The sequence below is a fragment of the Castor canadensis genome, chromosome 14 (genome assembly GCF_047511655.1).
Source record: "Castor canadensis chromosome 14, mCasCan1.hap1v2, whole genome shotgun sequence".
Taxonomy (NCBI): Eukaryota; Metazoa; Chordata; class Mammalia; order Rodentia; family Castoridae; genus Castor; species Castor canadensis.
The window spans coordinates 97,952,406-97,972,030 of record NC_133399.1 but is presented as its reverse complement, the minus strand read 5'-3'; the positions used below and the strand labels follow the sequence as shown (position 1 = coordinate 97,972,030).

Genomic DNA, 19,625 nt, shown 5'->3' with positions numbered 1-19,625 from the left:
CCAAATCTAGAGAAAGATATTCCCATACAAATGCAAGAGGCCTCCAGGACACCAAACAGACCAGATCAAAATAGAACTACTCCACGACATATCATCATTAAAACAACAAGTTCAGAAACTAAGGAAAGAATATTGAAGGCTGTAAGAGAGAAAAAACAAGTAACATACAAAGGCAAACCCATCAAAATCACAGCAGACTTCTCAACTGAAACATTAAAAGCAAGAAGAGCGTGGGGTGAGATCTTCCGGGCACTGAATGAAAATAACTTCAACCCCAGGATACTCTACCCAGCAAAGCTATCATTCAAAATAGATGGAGCAATAAAAGTCTTCCATGATAAGCAGAAACTAAAACAATATGTGACCACAAAGCCACCATTACAAAAGATTCTGCAAGGGATCCTGCACACAGAAAGTGAAACCCAACTTAACCATGAAAAGGCAGGCAGCACCAAACCACAGGATAAGAAAAAGCAAGACAGTAGAGAGCAACATCAAGTTAGGTACACACAATCAAACCTTCAAACAACTAAGATAACTAAATGGCAGGAATCACCACATACCTATCAGTACTAACAATTAATGTTAATGGACTCAATTCACCCATCAAAAGACACCGTTTGACAAAATGGATTAAAAAAGAAGATCCAACAATTTGTTGCTTACAGGAGACTCATCTCACCGACAGAAATAAGAATAGGCTTAGGATGAAAGGCTGGAAGAAGATTTACCAAGCCAATGGCCCCCGAAAACAAGCAGGAGTAGCAATACTTATCTCTGACAAAGTAGACTTCAAACCTACATTGATCAAACGAGATAAAGAAGGACATTCCATACTAATAAAAGGGGAAATAGACCAAAAGGAAATAATAATCATCAATCTGTACGCACCCAATGTCAACGCACCCAATTTCATCAAACATACCCTGAAAGACCTAAAAGCATATATAAACGCCAACACAGTGGTTGTCGGAGACTTTAACACTCCATTATCATCAATAGATAGGTCATCCAAACAAAAACTCAATAAAGATATCCAAGATCTAAAATATGCAATAGATCAAGTGGACCTAGTAGATGTCTACAGAACATTTCATCCAACTTCTATACAATATACATTCTTCTCAGCAGCCCATGGAACCTTCTCCAAAATAGATCATATCCTAGGGCACAAAGCAAGCCTCAGCAAATATAAGAAAATAGAAATAATACCGTGCATACTATCTGACCACAATGCAGTAAAAGTAGAACTCAACAACAAAAGTAAAGACAAAAAACATGCAAACAGCTGGAAACTAAATAACTCATTACTTAATGAAGAGTGGATCATCGATGCAATAAAAGAGGAAATTAAAAAGTTCCTGGAAGTCAATGAAAATTGACTATACACACGCTACCGGAACCTATGGGACACAGCTAAGGCAGTCTTGAGAGGAAAGTTTATAGCCATGAGTGCATATATTAAAAAGATTGAAAGATCCCAAATCAATGACCTAATGATACATCTCAAACTCCTAGAAAAACAAGAAGAAGCAAATCCCAAAACAAATAGAAGGAGAGAAATAATAAAAATAAGAGCTGAAATCAACGAAATAGAAACCAAAAAAACCATACAAAGAATTAATGAAACAAAAAGTTGGTTCTTTGAAAAAATAAATAAGATCAATAGACCCCTGGCAAACCTGACTAAAATGAGGAGAGAAAAAACCCAAATTAGTAGAATTAGGAATGCAAAAGGGGAGATAACAACAAACACCATGGAAGTCCAGGAAATCATCAGAGACTACTTTGAGAACCTATATTCAAATAAATTTGAAAATCTAAAAGAAATGGACAGATTTCTAGATACATATGATCATCCAAAACTGAACGAAGAGGAAAGTAATCACCTGAATAGACCTATAACACAAAATGAAATTGAAGCAGCAATCAAGAGTCTCCCCAAAAAGAAAAGTCCAGGACCTGATGGATTCTCTGCTGAATTCTATCAGACCTTTAAAGAAGAACTGATACCAACCCTCCTTAAACTGTTCCACGAAATAGAAAGGGAAGGAAAACTGCCAAACACATTTTATGAAGCCAGTATTACACTTATCCCAAAACCAGGCAAAGACACCTCCAAAAAGGAGAACTATAGGCCAATCTCCTTAATGAACATTGATGCAAAAATCCTCAACAAAATAATGGCAAACCGAATTTAGCAACACATCAAAAAGATTATTCACCATGACCAAGTAGGCTTCATCCCAGGGATGCAGGGGTGGTTCAACACACGAAAATCAATCAACGTAATAAACCACATTAACAGAAGCAAAGACAAAACCACTTGATCATCTCAATAGATGCAGAAAAAGCCTTTGATAAGATCCAACATCATTTCATGATAAAAGCTCTAAGAAAACTAGGAATAGAAGGAAAGTTCCTCAACATTATAAAAGCTATATATGACAGACCTACAGCCAGCATTATACTTAACGGAGAAAAATTAAAACCATTCCCTCTAAAATCAGGAACCAGACAAGGATGCCCACTATCTCCACTCCTATTCAACATAGTACTGGAATTCCTAGCCAGATCAATTAGGCAAGAAGAAGGAATAAAAGGAATACAAATAGGTAAAGAAACTGTCAAAATATCCCTATTTGTAGATGACATGATCCTATACCTTAAAGACCCAAAAAACTCTACTCAGAAGCTTCTAGACATCATCAATAGCTATAGCAAGGTAGCAGGATATAAAATCAACATAGAAAAATCATTAGCATTTCTATACACTAACAATGAGCAAACGGAGAAAGAACGTATGAAAACAATTCCATTTACAATAGCCTCAAACAAAATCAAATACCTAGGTGTAAACCTACCAAAAGATGTGAAAGACCTCTACAAGTAAAACTATACACTTCTGAAGAAAGAGATTGAGGAAGACTATAGAAAGTGGAGAGATCTCCCATGCTCATGGATTGGTAGAATCAACATAGGAAAAATGTCGATACTCCCCAAAGTAACTACATGTTTAATGCAATTCCCATCAAAATTCCAATGACATTCATTAAAGAGATTGAAAAATCTACTGTTAAATTTATATGGAAACACAAGAGGCCACGAATAGCCAAGGCAATACTCAGTCAAAAGAACAATGCAGGAGGTATCACAATACCTGACTTCAAACTATATTACAAAGCAATAACAATAAAAACAGCATGGTACTGGCACAAAAACAGACATGAAGACCAGTGGAACAGAATAGAGGATCCAGATATGAAGCCACACAACTATAAGCAACTTATCTTTGACAAAGGAGCTAAACATATACGATGGAGAAATAGCAGCCTCTTCAACAAAAACTGCTGGGAAAAATGGTTAGCAGTCTGCAAAAAACTGAAACTAGATCCATGTATATCACCCTATACCAAGATTAACTCAAAATGGATCAAGGATCTTAATATCAGACCCCAAACTCTTAAGTTGATACAAGAAAGAGTAGGAAATACTCTGGAGTTAGTAGGTATAGGTAAGAACTTTCTCAATGAAACCCCAGCAGCACAGCAACTAAGAGATAGCATAGATAAATGGGACCTCATAAAACTAAAAAGCTTCTGTTCATCAAAAGAAATGGTCTCTAAACTGAAGAGAACACCCACAGAGTGGGAGAAAATATTTGCCAAGTATACATGAGACAAAGGACTGATAACCAGAATATACAGGGAACTTAAAAAACTAAATTCTCCCAAAACTAATGAACCAATAAAGAAATGGGTAAGTGAACTAAACAGAACTTTCTCAAAAGAAGAAATTCAAATGGCCAGAAAACACATGAAAAAATGCTCACCATCTCTAGCAATAAAGGAAATTCAAATTAAAACCACACTAAGATTCCACTTCACCCCTGTTAGAATAGCCATCATCAGCAACACCACCAACAACAGGTGTTGGCGAGGATGCGGGGAAAAAGGAACCCTCTTACACTGTTGGTGGGAATGTAGACTAGTACAACCACTCTGGAAAAATATTTGGAGGCTACTTAAAAAGCTAGACATTGATCTACCATTTGATCCAGCAATACCACTCTTGGGGATATACCCAAAAGACTGTTACTCCAGAGGCACCTGCACATCCATGTTTATTGCGGCACTATTCACAATAGCCAAGTTATGGAAACAGCCAAGATGCCCCAGCACTGACGAATGGATTAAGAAAATGTGGTATCTATACACAATGGAATTTTATGCAGCCATGAAGAAGAACGAAATGTTATCGTTCGCTGGTAAATGGATGGAATTGGAGAACATCTTTCTGAGTGAGGTTAGCCTGGCTCAAAATACCAAAAATTGTATGTTCTCCCTCATATGTGGACATTAGATCAAGGGCAAACACAACAAGGGGATTGGACTATGAGCACATGATAAAAGCCAGAGCACACAAGGGAGGGGTGAGGATAGGTAAGACACCTAAAAAACTAGCTAGCATTTGTTGCCCTTAACGCAGAGAAACTAAAGCAGATACCTTAAAGCAACTGAGGCCAATAGGAAAAGGGGAACAGGTACTAGAGAAAAGGTTAGATCAAAAAGAATTAACCTAGAAGGTAACACCCACGCACAGGAAATCAATGTGAGTCAATGCCCTGTATAGCTATCCTTATCTCAACCAGCAAAACCCCTTGTTCCTTCCTATTATTGCTTATACTCTCTCTACAACAAAATTAGAAATAAGGGCAAAATAGTTTCTGCTGGGTATTGACGGGGGGGGGAGGGGGTGGAGTGGGTGGTAAGGGAGGGGGTGGGGGCAGGGGGGAGAAATGAACAAAGCCTTGTATGCACATATGAATAATAAAAGAAAAATGAAAAAAAAAACAAAACAAAATTAGAGATAAGGGCAGAATAGTTTCTGCCGGGTAGCAAGGGGGTGGGGGAGAGGGGGGGTAAGGGTGGGAGTAGGGGAAGGGGGGAGAAATGACTCAAACATTGTAGGCACATATGAATAAAAAAATTAAAATAAATAAATAAAATTAAAAAAAACTATAGTAGTGATATTGCAATCTGTAAACAGATAATCTGAGTTATAGAAAAGATAAAGCTTCAGTTCTGAAGCATGGGTCATGCTCATAAACCTCAGGATCTGTTATCAATGTTTTATCAAGACAAAGCAAGCAAATGACAATGGGGCAGGATTTCAAGCCTGAGTGGAAAATGCCAGACAGAAAAACAAATGCTTACAGAGGGAAACAAAACAAGATGGAAGGAGAACTTGCATTAAGTGATCACCTACTACCAAAAATGTTGATTTAATGACATTATTCATTTATCCATGAAACAAACATTTGTTTAGTGTTTTTTCCTGGGTTTGGAACTGCCAGACATGTATAATACTCATTATACCTGTGAGGAATCATAGCCACAGAGTTACCTATACATCTACCAAACATATGCAAAGAAGCCTGTGTGTTTTTCTCCTATGGCAAAATATGGATAGAAATAAAAGAATGCAACTTAAAGATGAAAAGAAAACTTCCCTGTAAAAGCCCACAACATCCTAACCCCTCCAAACAAAAACTTCCTTTTTTTATATTAGCCAGCAATGTTTCAATGAACCTCTTTGAAAATGTTTTTCTAGATGATATTTCATCATTTACAGTAATTATTATTTTAGGCATAAGTCTTTAAATTTGGAAGATAGAAGCCTTAAATATCAGTGTTCCAATATTAAGAACAATGGCATATAAAGAACTGTGGCTATAAAAACAACCTTGGATGAAATTATTAGCTGTCACTCTCTTGGCACTTTACCACATACTCCTGTGTGTTGGCTTAAGTATTGACTTGAGGACTGGTAGGTTATTTAAGATCAATATCATATCTTACTCTTCTTTTTTGCATTCCAATCCTAAGTTATACAGGTAGTAGTTTATAAAAATTAGACGTTGGATATATGTTGGTTGAATTTAATGGAAACAATTTTATTATTTGTTTACATAACTACCAGTATAAATTCTATGTGAATTCAATAATAAACCATTTATTAAAGGTTTTCTATCCCAATTTAGTATGGTTACCAAAATAACCATGTCATCATTAAAACACTTTTGTGTGATTAATTTTGAAAAAGTTTATGATTATGTTCTTTAAAAAGTCATTTAAGTATATATGAGGACATTTCTGTGGGTGAAATGATATGATATCTAGGATTTTCTTCACTACAATGTGGAAGTGTAGAGGATATAAGAAATATCCAGTTGATCATTGGTGAGCTGTGTAATGATTACACAAGGGCAAGGGCTTATTTTATTACCCATACTTTGTACATGCTTGACAGTTTTATAATAAAAAGTAATGACATATAGTGACACTGAAGACGATTACTGTTGCTAACTCTAAATAGTGAAAAATCGATCACCATGTTTGGGCACGAGTTTTTCCTCCAAAGAAATACCAAATATAGTTTTCAGTACTTCTTCTATTTCTTCCTCTTTCAGAGCCTTAAACTCTACCAGATCTACATTGTCCTTGTAACTGAATCTCCTGTACGTGAGGGTGGAACCCACTAAACAGTGAACCCCTTCTGGGGTCTGCAAGGAACAAAATGATTTGTTTGTAAACACAGATGCTGGAGATGTCTGGAGGTATATATTCACAGACTCAAAATCTTCAATTGTTCGAGGTTCAAGAGTAAAGGAGTAGATTTTTCGGTATTCGTTTTTCTCAAGAAGGTCAGAATTAACAAATTCCTGGTTTGGAATGTACTGCTCTCTTCTGATTTGGTCCAGGTACCAGGTTCCTGTCTCTTCTGTCAATCGGAAGATGCAAGGTACCTGAGGTTGATCCTTCCCAGAAATCAATTCTAGAGGCTCCCACATCTGGTAGGAGCGTCCAAACCCTGCATCCACAATGTAGTTCCTGCCTTTGATGGATACCTGTACTAAAAGGTGAATCATACCACTGCTATATTTATTGGCTGGAGTACTATAGACATATCCTCCCAACATTGTGGTCTCAAAACCCATTGTGGTCAAGGCCCAGTAGAGAAGGTGATTAACCTGGAGACACCAACCACCCCGCCTTCTCTTCACGACTTGATCAAATATGTCCTCCAAGCCTATATCCATGGATGCTCCACAATGGATGTTCAGGTTCTCAAAGGGAATAGCTCGGATCTGGCACTGAAGAATGTCAGTTAATGTTTCCAAGTCCAATTTGTTCCCACAGTTCTTATAACCAATTCTTTCAAAATATGCTTCAATGTCCATGGTCTCCTAAGGCAAGAAAACCAAACAAAACCACTCATTACTACATTTGCACTTGAATTTCCTTGACTAGGTTAATTATAGTTAAAACACATTTTAAATATGTAAATAGAAATAATGGTTATACATAGCTGTAATAATAATTTTTCTCCTATTTTATAAGTTGATTTACATTCATATGTTTACAAAATAGTCTCAGGGACCCAGGAAGAAAGTTTTTTACTATTTTTTCATTTTTCAAGTATTAGGAAGTAGAAATCTAGGGTAAATGATGAACCACTTAGATGTGGGAGTTTTGGTGACACTAATTGCTATCCATTAAAATAGGTTTCTAAATAGTCGTTCATAGGAACAGGAGAATTGTGCAGTAGAGTACATGGTAACTATGTTACATGGCCTCCTCAATTTCCTCCATAGCTCAACTTCTATAAAGTTCTCCAGTCAAAGATGTATATATTCATTCACTCATTGACTGATTGAGTCAACAAATAGTTTACTGGGATGAGTTTGTAATTTATTGGAGCAAAATGTGTTTAATATGTATTAGGACCTGGGTCTGATCCTAGCATCAAAAGAAGAAAAAAAGTATACTCCTCCCCATAAAATTTTATATTTCAACCAAAGTCAGAATAGCACAAATATTGAGCTGAGTAAATGAACAAAACATGTAATCTATGAGACTATGGTTAGCACTCTGGGAAAACTGATTCAGAGAATGAGTTTTTTACATTTCTCCTCCATGTTTTAGGTTTGTTGTAGTTATTCTCATCAGGGTCTGCACCATACCCCTTTTAAACATTTAGACAAACTCCAAGTCTATAACTTTCAGACTCAGAGAAAATACATGGAGTTTAATTATTTAAACTGTCCCCAATTCTGTTTTGGGTCCTTACCAAGTATCTCTACTAAATATACAAGGAAGAGACGAGAATGCTGATCCAATGGGATGGGGTTATACATGACTGGCTGTTTGAGTGTTGGTTATGCCAACATTCCTTACATTTCTTCTTAAATTCTCTAATTAGATGTCAAGTGCTCATCCCAACCCCATCCTCTGTGCATCTTCATCCCTCCATCCCTCCACTCTTCACTCCCCTGCCTTTCTTTCATACTTTTTTAAAGATGAAGTGTTAAGTTGGAATTTAGTAACTGTGACTCATTAGAATGACTTCAGGTTTTGTCAGGGCCTAGATATTAGCAACATGTTGTAAACAAATAATACTTGAATGTTCTATGACTAAACTTGTTTTAATTGTGTATTACAAAGATATGACCCAAAGTAAGTTGCTGAAAGCATGTAGAAACTGGTGACCAGGGAGAGAGTGAACTGAGAACACTGTTAGCTTTACATGCTGGTCTGCATCATGTCTGTTCAGGGATGGAACCTTCTTTCAGCCTCATCATAACCTAAGAGAAGACTTAAAGAGGCTAAGTAAACACACGTTGGGAGTGCATTGAAAACTCACAGAAAGGTGCATTATACATGTCTTAGTGAGTTAAAAGTAGATTGATCCTCATCTTTAATTTGGAGTCTTAAGATGTTTCTTCTTCCTGGCCCAACTAGAAATTATATGAAAGATAGTTTAAATAGGTATAACATGGCTTTGTTGAAAACAATAGGGTAGTTCTGTGGACCATAATTATGAAGAATCCATAAACATCACAAACAGAGGAGGTGGAGTGCATAGCAAGTCAATGTCTGAGATAGATAGGGAAATGTGTAAAAATTATAAATTACAGGAGATGATGCAACACAATGGGCTCTAAGTCTGGAGGATCTGGAAGTCACTAGGAGGAGGTTCAGAAGCAAAGAACCACGTGTCTAGTTGCCATGGGAAGAGCAAGGATGGGCTGAATCATTTCCATGTCCCTGATTATGAATGAGATATGTGGAAAACACACAAAAGACCAGAATGAAGTCTGGTCTACATCCAGGTGGTAACACCTGGTCTTCTTTATGTGATGATATAGTTGGAGCTATTGAGACAGAAAAAAAATAATGTCCTCAATGTAGGTGTTACCAGAAAGAAAGGGAGACTTCATACATACAAAAAATATGCCATCAAGGAAGAGATATGACAACTGGAAGAGATAAACCAATTGAGGTTGTAATACATATATGCAAAGAAACTACAGGAAGGTGAAACAGGTTATGCCGGTGGGAGGAGGGGGAAGGTGGCAGGGGAAGAGGTAGGAGGATGAATATGGTGCAAATAATGTATACACATACGTAAATGCAAAAATGATACCTTTGGAAATTGTTCTAGGAATTGGGGGAGGGAGTAGTGGAGGGGTGAATTCAAGTATGATATATTTGATACATTGTAAGAACCTTTGTAAATGCTACAATGTATCCCCAACCAACACAACAATGAAAAATAAATCAACTTGAACTATAAACAAAACAAAGGAACCTCCTGTCAATCCACCTTCCTTCACCTCCTCTGAAAAGATTGACAATTACAAGCTCAACCCCAGGTGGACATCTCACCAGACAAAAGAAATTCAGGAAAGAAATGTAGAGATAAAGCTACATGTAAATGGATATAATGAGGAAGCACATGAGATTATATTTTGCGATTGGGATAGAAGATAGAATATAACATGCATGCCAGAGAATCAGTGGAAGAAGAGAAAAAAACTTAAACTCCTTACAGAAATTAGGCAGCGTAGAACATATAAAATGGGCTCAATAACAAATAGGTAAAAAATAAGGTGTTGAAAAGTGTGGTTGCTGAAAAGAAAGATGTCAAACAAAAACAAAAACAGAGCTAATGCATAATTAATGGTAAACAGTATTATATAGGCACAGCGCAATATCATATTAATCAGGATGAAAAAACTTTGACATTCATGGTAAAGTCTAATGGAAGATAAAGTTGTTCTGGCTAGGTACTGGTGGCTTACACCTGTCATCCTAGCTACTTGGGAAGCTGAGATTGGGAAGGTTGGGAGGACTGTGGTTTCAGGCCAGTCCAGGTAAATAGTTTGCAAGACCCCCATCTCCAAGAATAACTACCTGCTTTGCAAGTACAAAGCTCCAATTTCAAACCCCAAGCCCACCAAAAAAAAAAAAAGATAAATTAATTTCAAAAGTCAGCTAAAAGACATAAAAAGCATTCAAAGTCAATCCACTTGTTGCTTCTGAAGAGAATTCAAAATCATAACAGAAAGCATATGGAAAAATATATATGGTATATATGTAGGAGAATTTTCCAAAAATGAAGCAGAAATCAAATCTGAAAAATAAGACAGATGATGTTCTGGCAAATTTTGATTTTACATGCATCATATTGGAAAATATTCTTGTTAAATTATTGAAATCCAAAATTAAAGATATCTACTCAAGCATCTGGCAGAAAAAGAAAGTGCTTCATAAGGAAGAAAATACCAGTCTGCCAACAGAATGTTCCACAGATCTATGTAAAGGTAAAGTGATAGAACTATATCTACAATGTATTAAAGGTACCTGCTATCTTCAAACATTATTCTGTAAGTAGTTCATGGTATAAAAAAGGTGACTTGCACACAGAGACTATCTCAAATACAAAACGTGAGAAATGCAACAACTCTAAGATTTCCTGATGAACTAGTTCCTTTTGAAAGACCAGCAAAGGAATAAATTAAAAGGAAAATAAACCAATTGGGGTTGTAATACATACATGCAAGGAAACTACAGGAAGGTGAAACAGGTTCTGCTGGTGGGAGGAAACAGAGAGGTGCAATGGTGGATTGCTGTAAGCATTGGCTCCTTTTGACACAGAACAAAGAATAGAAATGGATGGGCATCATGGCTACCTAACAAGCCACTTTGTCTTACACTAAAATAGAAATATGAAGTCCAAAATTAATCTGAAGATTGGGAAAATATGATCCTGTATTGTCAACATTGGATCATTAAAAAGTAAACTTAAGGACATTCAAATTTTGAAGAGCCTTACTTGAGCAGACAATTTGTCAGTTGCTGGGGACCATTCCTCAAGCCATTCAATGCTGCAGGGGGATGGAATTAGGTAGAGTAAGAGAAAACTTTTATAAGCTGCTCCCAGAAACAAGGCAAATACATTTTATTAATTATTATTTATTAATGTATTATTTATTTATTAAATTTATTTATTATTAATTATCATTATTAAAAAGAAAATACATTTGATTAGTTAAAGTGGAATTCCTTAGTTACAGGTTAGTTGGCAGCTTCTGATTGGTAAAGTCTGATTTCCTTTTACTGTTTGCTTTGGGAACATCAGGTTCTGGAGGTGTCCAGCCCACTGGCTACTCAATTAAAATTTTTATTTATTTATTTTTTTGTCTTTGGTGGTGATGGGGTTTGAACTTAGAGCCTGGGGCTTGTTAGGCAGATGCTCTACCACTTGAGCCACACCTCCAGCCCCCAATTAAAATTTATGTAATATAACTGTTAGCTACCTTTTTGTCACTGTGACAGAATACCTGAGCAAATCAACTTAAAGGAGGAAGGAATTATTTTGGCTCACAGTTTCAGAGGTTTCAGTTCCAGCTTCATTGCTATGGGCCTGTGGTGAGGCAGGACATCATGGCAGCAGAAGAGAATGGCAGAGCAAAGCTGCTCACCTCAATGGATGGCAAGAAACACAGACAGGAGGATGGGGCCAGGGATAAGATATACTCTTTAAAGAATGCCCCCAGTGACCTATTTCCTCCAATTAGGACTCACCTCCTCATAGTTACGACCTCCCTCATGGTTGTTGGTCTCAGTGGAGCCAACAACTGGGGTCCATGCCTTTAACACATGAGCCATATTGGGGGGGGGTGATACTTTGTATGTAAACAGTAAGAAAAATGCATTCTAGTTATATTATTGAAATGTTAAGCAGGAAAGATCTAGGTATAATGAAATATGGAGCCTGAGGGAATTGGACAGTGCATTTCCCATCTAATATAACCAACACACATTTGTACAAAATGCACAATGGCCAATATGAAATCCATTGGATCTATGTGTGTCCAACACAGGCACAGAGGGTAAAGACAGAGCATGCCTAGTATGTTTTGAGAGGACACATGGGGTTGTGTGGGATTCAAGTCTTAAGTTAGCCAGTGAGGATGCTGTCTAGAAGTTACCTAGACCTGTACATTTCATTGACCATTTCACCATGCCTGTGGCATGCTTTGGGTCCTATTAACTAAGGCCCTGCACCCTAGATTCTCTTTGGAGGTCTCACTGAGAGATGCTGTAGTGGCCCTGCCTTCTCTTGCTGAGAGACAGAGGTGCTAAGGGATTGACGTGTTGCTAGTGTAGTTCAGAAGTCAGTAACTTACGGGTATGAGGTCTTGAAAGTGCAGCTGCCTCTCTTTGAGTATGGACAAATTTTTGAATTAAAATTACCTCCAGTGGGAGCTGGTTTTCCTTTGCACTTCCTTAAGTCACTTGTATATGGATGGTTGACTCAGTGGTTTGGGGAATCCTGACTTAGGTCATCTTGAAGTTTGTTTGGGGCAGCTGTGTATAAGAAAGTTAAGATATTCAAAATGAGGCGACTTCTAGAGGGCCTTGAGTAGGACATAAAATCTTGCTTTTTTTTCTGAAGATCATAGGAATATTTGTCTTTTTGACAAATGGTGAATTTGCAATAGTTGGATCAACTGTTGCAATTTATCCCTAAGTGACATGGCACTTCAATCACAAACCACCATTTTTGCATAGTTCCCTGAACAGTAGGTGGATTTGCACAGCTTCAGTATCTTTTATGAATAGTGGTTCACTTTTCTTTTTTACCCAAAGTAACCCTTACTAAATCAAGCAGAGTGGTATAAGACTATAATCCTAACACTCTAGAGGCTGAAGCAAGAAATTCTGAGCTCGAGGTTAGCTTGGGTTACACAAGGAGACCCTGTTTCAAAAAAGAAAAAAGAAAAAAAATTATGGATTCATCACTTTGGTGGCTTACTCTTATAATCTCAGCTCCTTGGGAAGATGGGTCAAGCTTTTTGGCCAACCTGTGCAAAAAAGTTAGAGAGACACTCTTAAAGAATAAGCCAGGCCTAGTGGCCCATTCTGGTAATTCCATCTATGCAGAGGGAATAGGTAGGAGAATCCTTGTCCAAGTCTAGGACAAGGAAAAAAGGGTGAAAACCTATCTGAAAAATAATTAAATTAAAAAGGACTTGGGCTGGTGGAATACTAGAAATAGCAAATCCCTAATTTCAAAACTCCCAGGACTGGACAAAATAAAAAAGAAAGAAAGAAAAGAAATCCTTATTCTTTTCTCCAATGGAATTGTGAATAGAAGCCTTACTCAAAAGAAATAAAAGCTGATGGATCCAGAGGGACACATCTATGATAAGCTGCTGTCATACCTACCTTCAGGCGAGAAGCAGAACACATCAGCTAGGGAAGGTGGTGGAATCTTCTATACCTACTGAATGGACTTCTGGCAATGCTGAACAGAAGAGTTATAAGGAGAGGTTTTATTTCCGCGTGTATGGCGTGTTTCTTTACCTACCTCTTGTCTTCTCTTTCTTTCATTCCTGCCTCATGAAGTGCTTAGCACCACACTGCATTGACAACCCACCCCTTACCAAGTCAGCTCCCTTTAACTATCAGGAAGGAAAACACTTGCTGGGCTAGCCACATCTAAAGATCATTACTCCACAGCCCTCAGTGGACAGGGGACTCACACCAGCCAGGCCTTCCAGTGAAGGTCTCCACAGTCAGGCAGACATATGGGGTTCTCAGTGTAGCCAGGAAAGCAACTCTAAAGGAAAATAGCAGCTGCAGGCAAAGATGGTGAAGGCCAAACAAAATAAACCTCTAGGAAGGAAGTAGCGAGAAAGCTGCCGGTTTCAATGTTCCTTTTGAGAGACAGGGTGGAGTCAGTTGTTTTGAGCCTGAAGCAGTAAAAGGAGGGGCCTAGGAAAGTGAAAGAGCAGTTTATCAGCTACAGCAGTGTACTGTTGGGGACGTCCTGCCCAGAGCCCACAGCAGAGTCCAAAGCAGAGAGTCCTCGAGCCCTAGCTCCTGGGGCTTTTTGTGGAGGCCAGCTTCTCTTTCCTATGGAATTCTGCACTGTGCTTAAGGGTGCTGCCCTAGTCCAAGTGACAGTGAAGCAGGTGATATTTTTTTTTTTTGTCATTGACAGCTCCTGGAGACCTTCCCCACTACATTTTCTTCCAACATGATTAAGATTTCCCCAGAAATTCCTGCTTATTGCTGTGGGGATATTGTTAAAAGTATACAAGAAGGAAATCCAGTTGAGAATTTCCTGTAAGCACAGCTGTTAAAATACCTACTGAATCATCACAAGCACCATTATTTAAGTAGGCACCATTGTTAGCTCCCATTTTACTGATAGGAAACAGAATTTTACAGAGGCTCAATGACTTGTTCAGGTTCTCACTAACAGAATGGGATGTGGCTGGGAACATCCCCCAGAGAATTTGAATCAAGCATTGATGTACTCACCAGTATGCAGCAAAGTATTTACAGCAGTAGGGTCCAAATAAATGTCACTCAAACTTTCTGAGCAACATTAGACTTAAAACTCAGGGCTGGGGTAGAATGTAGTTCCTGGATTCCCTTAGAGATGGGATAAATCAGTCAGGAAGCTCCCTCTGACAGGTTCCCAGGGCTTCAACCAGGAACTAGACTGAAAGCTGTTTTCTCCTCCCAAAGTCTCACAGGAAGTGCTCTCATTGGCCTTCCAGGTTGCCCCGCCTCTCCAGTCTGGTGAGAATCCTCCCTGTAATCTCTGGGAAATGTAGTTACAGGGCCTCAACTTTCCCTTGCTCATCTCTTACTCAGTTCCTTTCATTGAAAAGGTGTTGAGATTGATATTATTAGTGATTTTCATGCCTGAGGCTGTGAGGAGCTTTTGTATTTCACATAGATCTTGCTCTCTGAGAGACTGAGACCAGAATTGCTATATGTGATGTGGAAGGTCAAAGTTTGGAAAGCAGATTCAGTAACTAGAGGAGGTAGAAAGAATTGGAGTATTTTATTCACATTCCCAGTTTACGAAAAACACTCTATCAGTTCCTCTGTGTTTTCGTTTTCTTGTCTTATTCAGACTATTTTTTACCTCTTTATTCAAAGGCAAAATATAATGTGTCTGAAATACGTCCATGCATGCATTGTGGACATGACATGTATTATATGGCTGTATTTCTGATTGTGTTTTGTTTTACTTCAGTGACATTGGTATATTAGTGAGAATGAAAGCAAGACTCAAGAGGGAGTGAAATAAATCAAGATGGAAGTAGAATACTGATTAAAGTCTGGCCTAGAAATAAGTTCTGACTTTATTTATTCATCCATGGAACAACAACAAAAAATATGATGCTAGAAATCAAACCCAGGACCTCATGCATTCTGGGTAAGTACTCTAACACTGAGCTACCCCCAGCCCTATTTTTGTGGTTTGTACTCTCTTTCAGTCACTGATTATATAGGTATAAACCCCATTTCACCTTGGTGACTCAGATTCACAGGTTTATCACCCATTATTCACAATACTTGAACTTACATGAAGAATGTATTTTTTTTTCCTTTTAAGCCAAAGTGTGGAGGGAATTAAAACAATATGACTGGGAGAAAAGAAATAGGTGAAAGGAAGATTCCCTGGCAGAAGACACCAAACCACTCAATATCCTAAAATTTCCAACAAAAATGTTAATTCACATTATCTTAGCAAAAATATTTTAATATACTTTAGAAATAATAAGTTTTTCCAGGAGATGTATATTTTATAATTTGTAATTAGCATTAGATTTAGATAAAACTTTTCAATCCTAGAAGTTGAAAATTTAAATGTCAGTTTTCCCATATTAAGAAAAATGGTGTACAAAAAAGACCCATGGCTATAAAACAACTCTGATTTCAAATTAGGTTACAGAGCCATGGTAACTCAACCAGCATGGAGACCAGTGAAATACAAGATCCAGAAGCAGAAATCAAATCTGAAAAATAAGAGACAAAATTCTGGGAAAATATTCTTGTTAAATTATTAAAATCTCAAATAGATCTACTAAAGGATCTGGCAGGCCTCATAAGGAAGAAAATAGTTTGGCAATAGAATGTTCCACAGATCTATCCAAAGTTAAAGTGATGGAGCTGTGTCTACAAAGTATCAAAGGAGCGTATTATCGCCAAATATTATTTTTCTATTAGTATTTCATTGAATCCAGTGGTGACAAAGACAATCTCAAACATGAAAGAACTTGAGAAATGCAACAACTCTGAGCTATCCTGATGAAGTGTTTTCTCTTTAAAGGCCAGTGAAGAAATACATCAAAAGCAAATAAGAAATAGAGAGGTCATAATGAAGGATTGCTGTGAGATTGGCTCCTTTCAATATCAACAGAACAAAGTCTAGAATGTGGATGAGCATTAAGGCTTCCTACCAAGCTATTTTGTCTTATCCAAAATAGAAATAAGTCAAAAATTAAATCTGAATATCGCAAAAGACCAGAACTAGGAAGATCTGATTCAGTATAGTCAATATTGGATCATTAAAAGGTAAACTTAGGGACATTCAAATTTTGAAGAGCTCATCTGAGCAGATAATTCCTGAATTACTTCTGACTAACCCCAAGGAATTCCCAGAAACAAGCTGCTCTCAGAAACAACGCAAAGAAAATATACTTAATTAGTTAACATGGAAATTCCTTAGTTACAGGTTGGTCAGCAGCTTCTGATTGGTAAAAGTTCTGATTTCTTTTTCCTGTTTGCCTTGGGAACATCAAGCTCTGAAGCTGTTCGACCTAATGGCTAAGTTCTGTAACTGTTAGTAACCTATGATTGCTCTGACAGCATATCTGAGCAAATGAACTTCAAAGAGGAAACATTTATTTGGGTTCATAGTTCGGAGTTCTCATTCTTGGCTGGCTACATTGCAGTTGGCCTGTGATGATACAAAATATCATGGCTGCAAGAGGACAAGGCAGAGCAAAACTGCTCACCTAATGGATGCCAAAAAACGGAGGCAGAGAGGAATGGGCTAAGGACAAGATACACTCTTCAGAGGCATCCCCCAGTGACCTACTTCCTCCAACTAGGACCACCTCCTACTAGCCCATTCAGCAATGGGCTGAATGAGCAGATTAGAGCCCTCATAATCGAATAACTGCTAAATAGTGGCACTAGGTGGGAACCATGCCTTCAACATATGAGTCTTTTGGGGTGGGAAGAGATAAGTCATATCCAAACATAAAAAGAACCTATTCTAGTTAAATTATTGAAATATCAGGCAGGAAAGATCTAGGTGTAATGAGATAGGAAAGGGTAGAACCTGAGGGAATTGGAAAGTGCTTCTCTAGCTAAAGTAACCAAACATACATTTAAAAAATGTTCCACATGAAGCCATTGGTGCCATTTGTCTACTGTAGGCACAGAAGTATAAACCATAGAGCCATGCTTAGTGCACCTAGAGAGGGCACATGGTGTTCACTAGGATTCAAGACTGTAACTTGTGAGGATACTGTCTGTAAGTCACCAAGACCAGTAGATTTTATTGATCATTTCACTGTGTCTGGGGCTGACCTTAGAGCTGATATTCAAGGCCCTTCACTTCAGATTTTCTTTAGAGGACTCCCTGAAGACTGCTGGAGTTTCCCTTAGAGCAACCCTGGGTCAATGACTTGGTGGTAGAAGATCTTGAGAGGGTGGCTGCTTTTACTTTGAGTCTAGACAAATTCTGAATAAAAATTATATCCAGTGAGGGCTGTGTTTCCTCTGTACTTCCTTAAGTCACTTACATGGAAGCTTGACTCAGTGGTTTGGGGAACTTGACTTTGGTCACCTTGAAGTTCATTTTGGAGAGCTGTGTATAAGGAAGTTAAGATACACAAAATGAGGTGACTTCCAGAGGGCCTTGAGTACCAACTAAAAGTTTTGCTGTTCTCTGTAGAACACCAATATTTGTTGTTTTGTGAACTGTCAATATTTAATAGTTGTATCAATTCATCCTAAGTGGCATGCACCATTTTTGCATGGTCCCAGAAGAGTAGGTTGATATGTTCATTGCTTAATCCCCAGTCTTTTGCACCTCTGTACCTTTCATGTACAATAGTGATATTCAGATTTTTTGGCAAAGGTAACCATTACAAAGGTGTATGTGGAGTGAAAGCCTGTAACCCAACACTTGGAGACTGAGGCAGTAGAATCATGAGTTTGAGACCAGTCTTGGCTATATGAGTAGACCCTGTTAAAAACAATAAACAATCAAATAAGCAAACAAACACCTCATTTTTTCCTCTAATGGAGTTGTGAGGAAGAGCCCAACCCAAAAGAAATAAAAGCCTGTGGATCCAGAGGGAGACCGTCCTAGAAACAGAACACATCAGGGACGACTATGGTGGAATCTTTTACACTACTGCAAGGATTTCTACTAATACTGAAGAATTAGAAGGAGAGCTAAGGAGTCACTTTTGTTTCTGCATGTGTGTTGTTTCTTTTTCTGTCCCTTTTCTTTCATTTCTGCCTCAAGCAGTGAGTAGCATCCCACTGCATTGACACCCTTACACCCTACCAAGTCAGCCCTTTCACTATCAGGAAGGAAAACACTTGCTGGGCTGGCTATACCCAAAGACCATTACTCCATGATCCTCTGCTTATAGGTGATCCACACCAGCCAGGCCTTTCCGTGAAGGTCTCCAGAGCCAGACAAACATAGGGAGTACTCACTGTAGCCAAGAAAGTAACTCTGATGGAAAATATCAGTTACAGATGAAGATGGTGAAGGCCAAACAAAATAAGCCTCTGGGAAGGGAAGAAAATAGCTACAAAGTTAGGGGACAGGGTGGAGTCAGCTGTTTTAAGCCTGATGCAGTAAGAGGCAAGTAGGGAAGGAAAAGAACAGTTTAACAGAATACAGCCAAGCAGTGTGCTGTTGTTGGCGGCCTTCCCAGAGCCTAGAGCAGAGTCCAAAGCAGAGAGGCTATAGACCCTAGATCTTGGGCTCTTTGCCAGGGTTGGTGCCTCATTTGCATGGAATTCTCTACTCTGTATTCTTGAGTGCTGCTCTTGTCTGAGCGACAGTGGCATTTATTATTTACGTATTTATTTATTTACTTTTTGTCAGTGAAAGCTCCTGAAGACCTTCCCCACTGTTTCCTTCCAACTTTCTCCAGAAATTGCTGCACATTGCAGTGGGTAGATTGTTAAAAGTATCCAATGGGAAAATCCAGTTGAGGATTTCCCTTAAACATAGTTGTTAATATGCCTACTTAATCATCACAAGCATCATTATTTATTAGCTCACATTGTACTGATTGACAACTGTTTTACTGAGGATAAGTGACTTGTTGAAGTTCTCGTTGACAGAATGTGATATGATTGTGACTGTCCAGCAAACAGTTTGAATCAAGCATCTCATAGCTACTAGTACTCACCAGTATGCTGAAAAGTATT

The 19,625-nt window shown here is 38.1% G+C and overlaps 1 protein-coding gene across 4 annotated transcripts; it reads right to left on the bottom strand.

Annotated features, from left to right (window-relative positions):
- Positions 1–5,935: 5,935 nt before the first annotated feature.
- On the bottom strand, positions 5,936–14,885 carry LOC109701090 (arylamine N-acetyltransferase 2). Of its 4 annotated transcripts, XM_074055081.1 has the most exons (5): positions 14,682–14,885; positions 13,581–13,659; positions 12,606–12,719; positions 11,182–11,233; positions 5,936–7,249 (listed from the first exon to the last, which is right to left on the bottom strand). In XM_074055081.1, the coding sequence occupies exon 5, from the start codon at positions 7,241–7,243 to the stop codon at positions 6,371–6,373; it is 873 nt and encodes a 290-aa protein (XP_073911182.1). In that variant the 5' UTR covers positions 7,244–7,249; positions 11,182–11,233; positions 12,606–12,719; positions 13,581–13,659; positions 14,682–14,885; the 3' UTR covers positions 5,936–6,370. The 4 variants fall into 4 exon arrangements, with proteins under 4 accessions (XP_073911182.1, XP_073911183.1, XP_020042070.1 ...); XM_074055082.1 differs by lacking the exon at positions 11,182–11,233; XM_020186481.2 differs by lacking the exons at positions 11,182–11,233; positions 12,606–12,719.
- Positions 14,886–19,625: the final 4,740 nt, after the last annotated feature.

Excerpts from the sequence above, each read along its gene's own strand:
- LOC109701090 (XM_020186481.2), bottom strand. The coding sequence starts at position 13,604 with ATGTGTTCTGCTTCTCGCCTGAAG. Across the intron at positions 7,250-13,580 it reads GTTCTGCTTCTCGCCTGAAG|GAGACCATGGACATTGAAGC; the intron begins GTAGGTATGACA and ends TTCTTGCCTTAG.